The 12,560-nt window shown below is 51.4% G+C and overlaps 1 protein-coding gene across 1 annotated transcript in view; it reads left to right on the top strand.

Moving 5' to 3' along the window:
- Nucleotides 1-12,560, top strand: part of SLC22A11 (solute carrier family 22 (organic anion/urate transporter), member 11) — a 24,748-nt gene that overhangs the window by 3,676 nt on the left and 8,512 nt on the right. Inside the window, exons 2-6 of the mRNA XM_006901482.1 lie at nt 1,351-1,454; nt 4,244-4,398; nt 4,476-4,644; nt 6,693-6,816; nt 8,375-8,490. Coding sequence (XP_006901544.1) covers nt 1,351-1,454; nt 4,244-4,398; nt 4,476-4,644; nt 6,693-6,816; nt 8,375-8,490 — 668 coding nt within the window. The remainder of the gene's footprint in view (nt 1-1,350; nt 1,455-4,243; nt 4,399-4,475; nt 4,645-6,692; nt 6,817-8,374; nt 8,491-12,560) is intronic.

Here is a 12,560-nt window from a genome sequence, read left to right as displayed (position 1 = left end):
GTCCCCACGCACTTAAGGCCGATGCTGCGGCCACTCGTTGGTCATCTCGCTGACCCCTCGCTCTTCCAAGCACAGTGTCCTTCCCTAAGACCCGGCCCCTCCGGACGACATGCCCGGAGTATGAGTTGGAATTCTCCCACACTCCTCCAGGACAGGTTTGTTTATTCTCTAGTTGTTTTGTGCCATCGAGTCAGAATCGACCCATAGCTGACCCTCTGGCCGGTTTTCAGAGGCTGTAAATCGCGCGGGAGGAGAGTGCCCATCCTTCTCCTGCAGAGCAGCCGGGGGATTCGAACCAGCTGCCTTTGAGCCTGCAGTGCAGCTGCTTACTTACCACCAGGCCACCAGCACCCCTTGCTCGTTCTCAGGCAGCCCATGCGCAGCGCTGAGGCTCCAGCTCTCCTGTCCTGTCCACTCTCTGCTGTCCACCGTCTGCTGTCCATCACGCCGCCCTGGAAGGCCGGGAACAGAGCATGCTGGGGTCAGGCCAGCTTAGCCTTTAAAGTGACCTTCCTGCTCTTCGGCCCTTTAAAGCAATCCGGGACAGCAGACGCGCCCAATGCAATGAGTTCTTAGTAGGTTTTGTTTTAGGTTTTGCTTTGGGGGGAAGGGTTTTGACTGCTGCATCCCTGCCTGTTCATTGTGGATCCGAGTAATAGGAAATTCTTGACGACTTCTTCTCTTCTCGTGTATCGTGAGTTGTCTATGGCTCCAGGGGTGAGGATCTTTGTTTTCTTGATGCTGAGATGTCGTCCATCCTAAAGGCCACTCCAGTCCTTGATCTTCAGCAGACCATCAGGTCCTCTTCCCTTGAAAAGATCAGGGTTTGTCCGCTGCACACCTCAGGCTGCTGAGAGCCTTCCTCCAATCCTGACGCCGAGCTCTTTCTCATTTAGTCCAGTGCCTCTGATTATTGGGTCAGGGGCAAAAGAACCCTTGGAAATGCAAATCAGTCTTATCCTTTCCCAGCCCAGACCCTCTGAGGACTCTCCTTTGCAGTAAAGAAGGCTTGAAGCACTTACTGAAGAAGATCAAAGAATCCAGCCTTCAATGCGAATCACATCTCACCACCCAGCAAACAAGACTCCCCACCTCTCGGCCAATAGGCTCCATTAGGATAGATGGAGAAAGTTTTAAGTTGTCACCAATTTCATTATATGTTGGATCCACAGCCAACACCCATGGTAACAGCAGTCAGGAGATCAAAGGCATGTCACACTGGGGAGTCTTTATAGTATTAGGGACCAGGCCCATTGTAAGTGTCTGGACCAAAGGACCCAGGCCGATGGGGTTCCTGGCACAGACCTCCTACCTCTGCCGCCCTGAGCTGTGGTCCTGCCTCTCTTCCAGTGGGACCTGGTCTGCCATCACCAGTACCTGAAGCCCCTGGCACAGTCCATCTTCATGGCCGGCCTTCTGCTGGGATCCATCATGTGGGGTGTCCTCTCAGACCGGTGAGTGTCCCTTCCCTGCCCACCCTGCACTGTGGGCCCAGAGCCCGAGCTGGGTGCCCCTGGGAGGGCCCTGAAGTTGGGTAATCTGGAGTGGAGGACACATGACTCCCAGGAGCCCCATGTCTGAGTCAGGCTGTCCTGTGTCTGTTTGCTGGGAGGTGCACCATGGTCCGCACCTGGGTGTCGTCCCCAGGACCCCCGTTGGCAACCTCACCATCCCTCGGCACTGCTGAGACCAGCACCGGCGCTGCAGTGAGGCCGGCCTCCTCCGGCTCCAGCCTTTCATTTTCTTTCTAGTGAACGTGCTCAGGGACACTGGTTACTCCTTCTCTGTGCCCCCTTCTCCACATTTTGTCACAGTTGACATCAGCCCTCTGGCCCCTAAACTCCTCTGTGGTGACACAGTGATTAAGCTCTTGGCTGCCAACCCCAGAACGCCTTTCATAAAGGTTCACAGCCTTGCGAACCCAGTGGGGTGGTTTCACGATGCCCTACAAGCTCCCACAGTCAGAACTGACGTGCAGGGCAAGGCGTCAGGCTGTGGTCTGCTAATCAAGCCAGTCAGAGGCCCAGGTCCAAACTCCAACCTTTCAGCTAGCAGCCAAGTGTTCTAACCACAGCACCACCAACACTCCTTCCTATAGACATGAGTTCAGGAGACCCTGAGGGGGCAATTCTACTGCCAGAGGGGGTCACCCATATTTGGGGTAGACTTCTGAGCATCATAGGGATGTGTGGGTGTTACTGAACACAAAGGGTTCTTTCTGTAGTCAATTGCCAATAAGACAAATGGATTGCAATATCCATAAACACTTTATTACAGATCTGGGAGGACAGTGAGTTGCCTTCAAAGACAGCCTCTCCACCTGGGAGTGGTCATTAGGCTTTTACACCAGGGTGAGACACCAACTCACTTAACAATGCACTTTTGTTAGTAAAGTCAAAGAATTTCTACATTTGAAAAAAAAATATCACACACAGATGCCAGTAAACAGGCAACCTATAAACTAGTTAACATATAGCTGAAAAAAACAGGTTTTGGAAAGATAAAAGTTAATTCAGTATTTCCTCTCCTGGTAAACTGAAAGATTAAACAACTTTACATGACTAAAGAAAGGAGAACAAAGATTTCTAAGGCCAAGTAACTAGTTTTGCAGGCTAGAGAAAAGTGATGTGAAGGGGTTGTGTGGGGTTTTTTTTCTTCATTTTTTTAAAATTCTTTTTTGTGTGTGCCGTTAAATCGGATCTGACTGGTACAGGAGGAGATTGTCCCTCCTTCCCCGGCAGAGCATCTGGTGGATTCAAACTGCTCACCTCTGGGATTGCAGTGCAGCTTTTTGAAACTAGGTCACCAGAGCTCATCTGATGTCAGTTTTATAACTATATAACTATAGTTTTAGAACTGATACATATATAGAGAATTCTGAACTTATTAATACCACCCCATCTTAGGGAGCATCTCTCCCCAGACAAAGCTAAGCAGTGGCTGGCCCCGCCCCGCCCCCACCCCCTCAAGACCATTCTGCATCCCCTCCCCAGACCCTTCCCCCACACACACTTCCCACACCCTCCCCCAGCCCTCAACCAGACACCCCTGACTCTCCTCAACCCTCACCCCCAGACTGTCTCGCTCATCCCTGACCCTCCCCCACCCCTCATCCCAAAGCCCTCTCTCACTCCCTGACCCCTGGGGCCTTCCCACTCCTCCTCCACCCTTCCATACTCCCTTCCCCAACCCAGTAAGCCTCCTCTTGGGTGCGCACACACACACACACATCCCTCCACAGAGCCACTGTCCCCACCGTAGCCCACAGAGCCATGGCTGCCCCTCACCTGGAAGCCTCACCCATGACCCCCTCAGGCCCCGTCCCCAGCTCACATCCTGAGTCTGCAGCGGAACCTCGATAAGTATTTCATGAATAAAAGAGTGGACAGTGATTTGAGAAGTCCTAGATTTTGAAGCTCCATCTCACATACTTTGGGAACGTGGCCAGGAGGGACCAGTCCTTGGAGAAGGACATCATGCTTGGAAGGGTGAAGGGACAGTGCAGGAGAGGAAGAGCCCGGATGAGGTGGGCTGACACAGTGACTGGGGCAATGAGGATGGTTGGTGTCAGGGAGAAGGACTCAGGATAGGACAGGGTTCAGAGCTATTGTACACAGGGATGCTACGACTCTCAGATGACTCAATAGTACATAACAACACAATAATCCTAAATCCGTGCTTCAGTGCCTAAGAGCTTCTAGAAGTCAGGGACCATCACTCTTCATGCCCCAGTTTCCTCCTGAAGTGGGGACTCCAGCATCAGCTCACGAGGTCTTTGGAACTCAAGGCTTTCGTCTGCATGGCCATGTCTTTCTCCTCTGGTTCGAGCCATCGCTCCTCTGGTTAGTCGTAAGTGCTCAAGCCCAGAACCACCAGGGCTTGCACATCACCCAGCCGTCCAACATGCCGATCTGAGGCCTCTCCAGGCACTGTTTGGCACTGCTGGTCACTGCCCCCGGACCCGAGGGTCACGGGCCTCTCCCATCTCACAAATGGAGACTGCTGCTCAGAGAGGTGGCTTGCACTCCCGCTGTCCCTGACGAAGCCTGTGGTCAGTCGAAGCCTGTGGTAGTGACCACGTGGCTTCACCGCCTCCCCCAGAGCCAACGCCTGAGTTTTGATAAGGAGCACCTTTCCTGAGATGTTCATGGAAGCTTCAAGAAGGAGAAGTTGCCTGCCCTGACCCCTTGGTAGACGGGCACCTTCCTCCCCAGCACCCCACCAGGCCCGTCTCCCTCCACAGGATTGGCCGCCGGCGGGTCCTGGTCTGGGGTATCCTGCTGATGGCCGTGACGGGCTCCAGCACCGTCCTGGCCTGGAATCTGTTTGTCTACTGTGCCCTGCGTTTCCTGACTGCTTTCTTGTTAGCCGGCATCATCATGACCTCCGGGAACCTCAGTGAGTGTGTCCCCTAGCCTGCTCCTGCTGTGGGGTTGGGGACCAGGAACCAGGCCTCACGTGCCCTTGCCTTTCAGCGGTGGAGTGGGTCACGACACCCAGAAGGACCTTCTTCATGACGGCCATTTCCTGCAGCTATAGCACCGGCCAGGTGGCCCTCGGCGGCCTGGCCTTCGCCCTGCGGGACTGGCGGACACTCCAGCTGGCCGTGTCCGTGCCCTTCTTTGCCTTCTTCCTCATTTGCTGGTCAGTGGAGAGCTGGGGCTTTCCCTTGGAGTGGGCATCACAGACCTGCAGGGGACCAGGGTGGGCGGCGGCCCCTCATTGCCACGGGCCTGGCTGGCCACAGGCTGACGCACTGAGAGTCGTGGCGGGAGATGGTGTGACCTGGGAGAAGCAGGCTTTGGGGTTCCACAGGAGTGTGGCCTCTGTGGTTCTGATTCCACCAGGACAGGCCCTGCTTCCCTCAAACAGTCAAAATTAGAATTTCTGTCTTTTCTTGAGAACTGGAAAGATCCAGTAGCACTGAGACTTGGACCGGAGTTGAACAGCAGCTGTGCCACTTGCCCTCTGCCCCCTGCCCCATCTCCCACGCCCCCAGGGCCTCCACACACTTGGCCCAGCCCCCAGCCTGCTCCTCCGTGGCCCCCCGCCTCCCCCACCCCTACCAGCCTGTGTACCTCAGTCCAAGATCTACAGAGCCACGGTGCTCCTCAAAACCCCGGAGTGCCTCTGGGGCGGGGACGGGACGGCCAGAAAGAGAGAGACAAACACAGGTTAATGTCCCCTTGTGACCTTGTGCCTGAGAAGAGGAGGATGGTACTTTGTCAGGAGAACGCTCTCGAGTGGGAGCAGCCCCCAAACAGGAGCATCATGTTGGTGACATAGAGTCAGAGGGAAGAGGAAGGTCCTCAGTGAGACGCGGACACTGCACCTGCGGCATTGGGCTCGGCGGCAACAGTGTGAGGACGGGGTGCTGGACCGGACAGAGTGCTGGGCCTGGCAGAGTGCTGGGCCTGGCAGAGTGCTGGACCGGGCAGAGTGCTGGACCGGGCAGAGTGCTGGACCGGGCAGAGGTGCTGGGCCTGGCAGAGTGCTGGACCGGGCAGAGTGCTGGACCGGGCAGAGGTGCTGGGCCGGGCAGAGATGCTGAGCCGGGTAGAGACATGGCAACCGGGCCGAGGTGCTGGGCCGGGCTGAGGTGCTGGACTGGGCAGAGGTACGGCAGCTGTGTGCTGAGTCATCAAGTCAGGACCACCCCACAGTACCCAGAAGCACCTTTGGAGGGGAGGCCTTTGGAAGCTTGTCAGGACAAGGATGCCTTCATTCATTCCCAAACATTCAGGGACCTCAGACCTCTGCCAGACGTGGTTTGAGCTGTCTGGTCAGGGAGTCCTCAACAGGCCAAACCCCGGGACCCTGCCTGCTGGAGCCACGTTGTGCAAACAGGGCACGTGGGTGTGGAGGCTGATGTCCCAGCATTACACATCTTAGGCTCCTAGGTTGTGATTTCTGGCGCATGCTGGGTGCTCCCTGTAGCACAGGTGTGCAGTTCTCTGATGAGGAAGTGATGTTGTTGTTGTTGTTGTTGTTATCGTTATCATCACCATCTTCAGAGGAGAGGCTGACTGCTCACTCTCACACCACCGGGCGAGGGCCAGCGGCAAGATTTGAACCCCTGAACCCACGCAGATGGGCTGGCTCTTTACTCCATCGTGTCAGACTGCCTCCAGGAGCCCTTCCCATTTCCCAGCAAATTCAGCTGCACCCTGTGGGCTGAGCAAACTCTGGGTGCCTCCTCCCACCTGCCCTTGGGGAACCCAGGAGGAAGCAAGCAGTTTTTATAAAGCCACGGGTTCTGACTGGGAGCATTTTAAATGTGCTTCTTTTTAAGCTGTCAGTACCACGTCCACTTTCTGCCACAGAAATGGTCCCAGACTCACTGGGTGAGTGGCCGGCTCTAGGGACCACCATCACCAGACAGGCTGATGGCTTGGCTGGGTGAAATCCCCGGGGTGGGAGGGGTGGTGGACAGGCTCCTGGCCACTGGGGAGCAAATGGGGATGGCATGGACAGGAAGAAGGTGGCCAGGCACTGAGACTCATCTGCTTTCTGGGACCATCAGCAACTGCCAGGCTCCTGACCTGGCATTGGCAAGGCAGCAGTATAGGTGCCCACCCTTTCTCCCTCTTATTGAGCTGAAGGGTCTGCTGCTGGCCATCCACTCCCCACCCCTTCATTTGGAGGAGCTCACAATGCAGCCCAGACCCAGCTGGCACCCGCTTCTTCACCAGGTGGTTGCCCGAGTCTGCGAGGTGGCTGATTATCATGGGCAAAGCAGACAAAGGGCTCCAGGAACTCAAAAAGGTGGCCAGGATCAATGGCCGAGAGGATGCCCACAAGAAACTGACCATGGAGGTGAGCCACTCCTGCTTGTGACCCAGAATAGGGGGCTCCACCCAGGAAATGGCATGCAGCAATGTCCTGAGTTCTCACGAACATCACCATTACTCCTTGACCATCATCTGCACCAGCACCATCAGCATCTGTATAAAACCAGCATCAGCACCACCACCACCATCACCATCAGCATCTGTATGAAACCAACATCAGCACCACCACCACTGTCACCATCAGCATCTCTACAGCACCAACATCAGCACCACTACCACCATCACCATCAGCATCTGTATGAAACCAACATCAGCACCACCACCACTGTCACCATCAGCATCTCTACAGCACCAACATCAGCACCACTACCACCATCACCATCAGCATCTGTATGAAACCAACATCAGCACCACCACCACTGTCACCATCACTTTCATCATCATCATTGTACCATCACCACCAGCAGTCACACTGCTTCCACTCCTGCTGTCATCATCCCAACACCATCCTCATCCTAGATCTGCCACCAATGGTGCTGCCATAGCAACACCAACAGCAGCATCACAATTACACTCCACACCATCACTTCCAGGGTCTCATTACTGTCATCCCACCGCAACCCATATTAATGGGTCACCTTCCTTTTCATCACCAACATTTCTTTATCAGTGTCACTGTCACCAACCTTGCCATCACGTGGTGATAATAATCACTGCATCACCTTATCACCAGAGTCACTGTCGTCATCACCTTTACCACCATCACCACCTCCACCAGCATGACTGCTGCCGTCATCTTTATTTTCATCGACACCACCCAAGCCCTCACCACTACCACCATCATCATTACCACTACTATCACCATAATCCTTGCCAGCTTCACCACTATCGCTGTCACCATCACCTTCACCAGCACCATCAGAACCAGTTTCATCATCACTGCCTCCAAAGACACCACCAATATCACCACCAGCATTTCTGCAAACCGCCGTCCATACACCAGCACCTTCACCACCATCATCACCACTCAGCACCAGTAACAATAGTACCTTGGTATCAACACCATCCTCTTCTCTCTCTCTCTCTCACACACACACACACACACGCACCACTTTCATCTCAAGGGATCCTCAGTGTCGACAGGGGTACAGAATGTGCTTATTTGAAGGCAGTTGTTTCAAGAAAGCAGACATCAGTGGTCATGCGTATAGACATCCCTGGGGGAGGGAGGGGGAGGAAGACAGAGGATGGCTTCCAGGAGGAGGTGAGCTGGAGATATCAGAGCTGAGCTGAGCCTAGCATGAGGGTCCATGGGAGGGGGCTGGATAGGCGCTTGGGGAGCAAAAAAGAGTGAGGATGCCATGCTGTCAGTTACAGTGTTGAGGAGGGTGTGGGGTGCTGTCCATTCCTTGCCAAGGACCTCCCTGCAGCATGCAGTGAGGAAGGGTAGAGCTGGGCTCAGGCTCAGAGGGACCCAGGACCAACCCTGCCCCACCCGTTCTAGGACCCCATCATTCTATCTGCCTGAGCATTTCCCTGTGTGCAGGGTGGGGCCATCATCTCACATCACTGGGCTCCCCCAGGTGCTTATGTCCAGCATGCGCGAGGAGCTGGACTCTGCCAAGACCCGCCAATCATTGCTGGACCTGTTCCGCTTGCCCGTGCTCCGCTGGAGAATCCTTGGAATGATCACAATAATGTAAGTCATCGAGGTCGTCCCTCCCAGGGAGAGGGTGGAGGACAAGTACAGGAGTCTCAGGACGCTACAGCATCTACTGGGCTCCCAGGGGGCATATCTGCTGTGAATAGAAAGGACTCCATGGAGAGCAGTACCCTAGAAGGTAAGAAGGGGTGTGTGTGTGTGTGTGTGTGTGTACAAAGGACAACTTTTTTAGGAACCAACTGGAGAAGCAGGGATAGGACAGGGACCCTGTGAAGGGTCAGGCTGGACACAGGGCAGAAGGGACCAGCAATGGCCATGAGGATACTATTTGTCAGGGGTCAATACTCACCTGAGCAACCAAATTCATAGTTAGTTCTCACTCCTCACTGTCACCCCAGAGATAGGAACATTCATTGTTCCCATTTTACAGATGAGGAAATAAAGGCCCAAGATGATGGAGTACGCATGCAAAAAAGAGCAGGGACAGTGTGGGGACAGCTGTATCTGACCTCCACTAACTCAGCAAGGGGGAACTGTCCCCATCAAGAACACTCACAACACAAGACCAACTCCCATGGGGTCAGACATGCCCGCCCCCCCCCCAATTCCATGCCTACTTCTATGAATTCCAACACCAATCCTACTGCTCTACTGGATCAGAAACTCATTGCAATCCCTACACAGCCCTTGCAGAACCCTACTAGGGAAGTTAGCCACTTACAACTCAGCTTGGCAACAGGATGTGGTTTCTCAGTCAGCACAGCTTCTGAAGCATGTTCACAGGTCCTTCAACCTTTCAGCCTTGCAGCTTTAGGCTAGCGCTACAAAGCTCTCAGTCCTGCCAAATACAGCATCTCCCTCACCCCTAACCCAAGCCCTCCAGAAAGCTTGGGTGAAGCCCCGTGGCTCTGGCTCCATAGTGCATCACTTCCATATATCAGCTCTCACATCGAGTCTCTGGTCCTCTGCTGTGTCTGCCACTGCTGCTCTCATGTAGCCCCTAGTCCGAGTGGCACAGGAACCTCTCAGCCCAAAGGATACACACACTGCATAATCTGCTTCTTCTTTCTTGCTGGTCATAAGATTCTTAAATTTCTGCCACTGAACCAGCTCAGTTTAAACCTGGCAGAATGGAAAACTAGCCAGTCCCCTCATGGATAGACCAGCACCCCCTGTTTGCATGTTGCCACCTAGCCATGTGGCAAAGTCAAGGACAGCAGCTTAGGAAAGACATTTTTAATAGACTCACTACACCGCAATGTATTTGGACCAGGCAGTAGGGCAGGAACTGTGTTCTCAGCCACTGAGGGGAGCCCCTCCAAGTGAGGCTTGGTCACTGGCCAGTCCTCACAGCAGGATCCTGACTGGACCACTGTTGTTTTGCTGTTATGCACCCTCGAGTCAGAACCAACTCACAGCTGCCATTCTAGCAGATTTTCCGAAGCCGTAAATTGCATGAAAGGAGATTGTTTCTCTTTCTCCCTTAGAGCAGCTAGTGGATTCAAACTCTGTTCCTTTAGGTTTGCAGCACTCTGCCTTACCACTATGGCACCAGAGCTCCCGCAGCAGGCCCTGCCTTAGCCCCAAGGTCACCTGGGACTAGGGAATGTTGCTGTGTGCCTTCAAGTCAGAAATGACCTGTAGCTGACCCTTCAGTGAGTTTTCAGAGGCAGCTAACTGAAAGGGAAGAGATTGCCCATCGTTGTCCCATGGAGCAGTTGGTGGATTTACACTTTTCAAAAATGTTATCCTAATTTTTTAAAGACATTTTTGCTCACTGCTCCCCTTTCTTGCCTCTCTGCTAATGCTCCAAGATGGCTTCTGAGTGTAAACCATTTCTTCACTTTTTATATTCATGGTCTTTTACCGTAATTGCCTTTCTGTGACTGATTTATGTCACTCAGCAAAATTTGTTCCAGTTTCATGCCAGTTGTGTAGTATTTCACACACTTATCCTTTTGTAGTGCTGCATAATATTCCATTGTGTGAGTACTACAGTTTCTTTAGCCATTTGTGTGTTGATGGGCAACTGGATTGTGTCTAACCCTTCACTACTTGATAAATAGTGCTGCAAAAAAAGCATGGGTGTAAAGATATTTCTGTTTGTATGGCAGCTCTTAGTTCTTTAGGATAAGGACTAGTAGAATTTCTGGAGCAAACCTTATTTCTACTCCTCACCTTCTAAAGTACCACCAAACTGTTTTCCTTAGTGGTTGTAGCCTTTTGCATTCCCAGCAACAGAGTTTCAATCTCTGCACACCATTGCCAGCATTTATTATTTAATGACTTTTGAACTTTGCTATTGTTACTGGGGTGAGATGATACATGGTTGTTCTGATTTGTATCTCTCTAATAGCTGATGATCTTGAGCATTTCTTCACGTGCTGTTGCTGTCTGAGTGTCTTTTTCATGAAATGTTTATTCGTGTCCTCTGCCCGTTTTGTAATTGCATTGTTCATCTTTGTCTTATTGAAGTGTTAGGACTCTATAAATCTTACAAATAAATCCCTTGTCAACTATGTCATTGCCAAATCTTCCCCGCCCCCCCCCAATCTGTAGATTCTCTTTTCTCTTCTAGAAAATTCTTTTTATGCACATAAGATTTCATTTCTGGGAAGAGTGTATCAGGGATGCATCCTGTCTTCAGTCTTTTCAAGAGCAGATAATTCAGGAAGCTGGACTTTATAAGGTGGAATGTGGCATTAGGATTGGAGGAAAAGTCATCAACAACTTACATTATGCAAACGACACAGCCTTGCTTGCCAAAACTGAGGAGGACCTGAAGTAAGTGTTTGCTGCAGAAGGTCAAGGAATGCAAACTTCAGTATGGATTGAAGCTCAACATCAAGAAGCCAAAGGTTCTCACCACCGGGCTATTTTGCAGCACCATGACAGATGGAGAGGAAATTGAGATTGTTCACAATTTCAGCTTGAATTTTATTGGGGGAAAAAAGTCTGCTGTTAGGGACATTTCCAGAATTCTGAAGAGCAATGATGCCAGTCTGGAAACGAAGGTGTGCCTAATCCATACCAGGAATTGTCCGTGTGTCTCTTCAAATCTGAGTTTGCTTTATTTCTCTTGAGGCTCTGACATTGGGTGCCTTACTATTAATTCCAGTTGTGTCTTCTTGTTCATTACGCAATGCCCCACGTGCCCTCCTCTCCTCTCACCATGCCCATGCTGTCCTGCTACACCTTTGCCAGGGGAACCAGACACTGCCTGAGGTGTGATACCTGTCTGCTTATTTGTTTCTATGATTTGTTCTTAGAGGTGCTATGCTTATCTGTCAGTTAGTTGTATTAAGGGAATAATCTGCATATTGTGGCTTATTTTATACCCCAAGTATGTTTATGCTTGCTTGTTTATCATTTGCTCCTGTGATTACACCACTTGTCTGTCAGTTTGCTGTACTGGAGTGATCTGTAGGTTGCTGTGATGCTAGAAGCTGTGTCACTGGGGTGTCAAAGACTAGTAGGATCACCCATAATGGACAAGTTTTAACAGAGCTTCCAGATTTAGACAGACTAGGAAGCAGGATTGGTCATCCACTTCTGAAATAACAGGCCTTCGAAAAACCTTGAATAGAGGAACACTGTTAGATATAGCACTGGAGGTAAAGTCTACAGACTGGAAGCCACTCAAATTTGAGGAGGAATATCTGCAAACATCCATTTATAATTGGAACATGGAATGTATGAGGTATGAATCTAGGAAATTTGGTAGTTGTCAAAAGTTAAATGGAACACAGAAGGACCAACCTTCTAGGCATTTGCAAGCTGAGATGGACTGGTGTTGATGGCTTTGAATCAGACAATTGTACAATCTACTGTGCTGGAAATAAAAAATTAAGTGAAAATAGTGTTGCATTCATAGTTTAGAAAGACCATCTTGAAGTCAATCCTGAAGTACAATGTTGTAATAGGATACTATTCATGCACATAGAAGGAAGACCTGTTAGTACAATATTATTCAAATAAATATGCACCAACAACAGAATCCAAAGAAGAGGAAACTGAGAATTTCTACCAATATTTGCAGTCTGATATTGACTGAACATGCATCAGGATGTTTTAATAAGAGTTGGTGACTGGAATGCAAAAATTGG

Source organism: Elephantulus edwardii, unplaced genomic scaffold (assembly GCF_000299155.1).
Source record: "Elephantulus edwardii isolate Elephantulus edwardi_28Jun2011 unplaced genomic scaffold, EleEdw1.0 scaffold00328, whole genome shotgun sequence".
Classification (NCBI taxonomy): Eukaryota; Metazoa; Chordata; class Mammalia; order Macroscelidea; family Macroscelididae; genus Elephantulus; species Elephantulus edwardii.
Note: the sequence above shows the minus strand (reverse complement) of the source record. Positions and strands in the feature narration are given on the sequence as shown.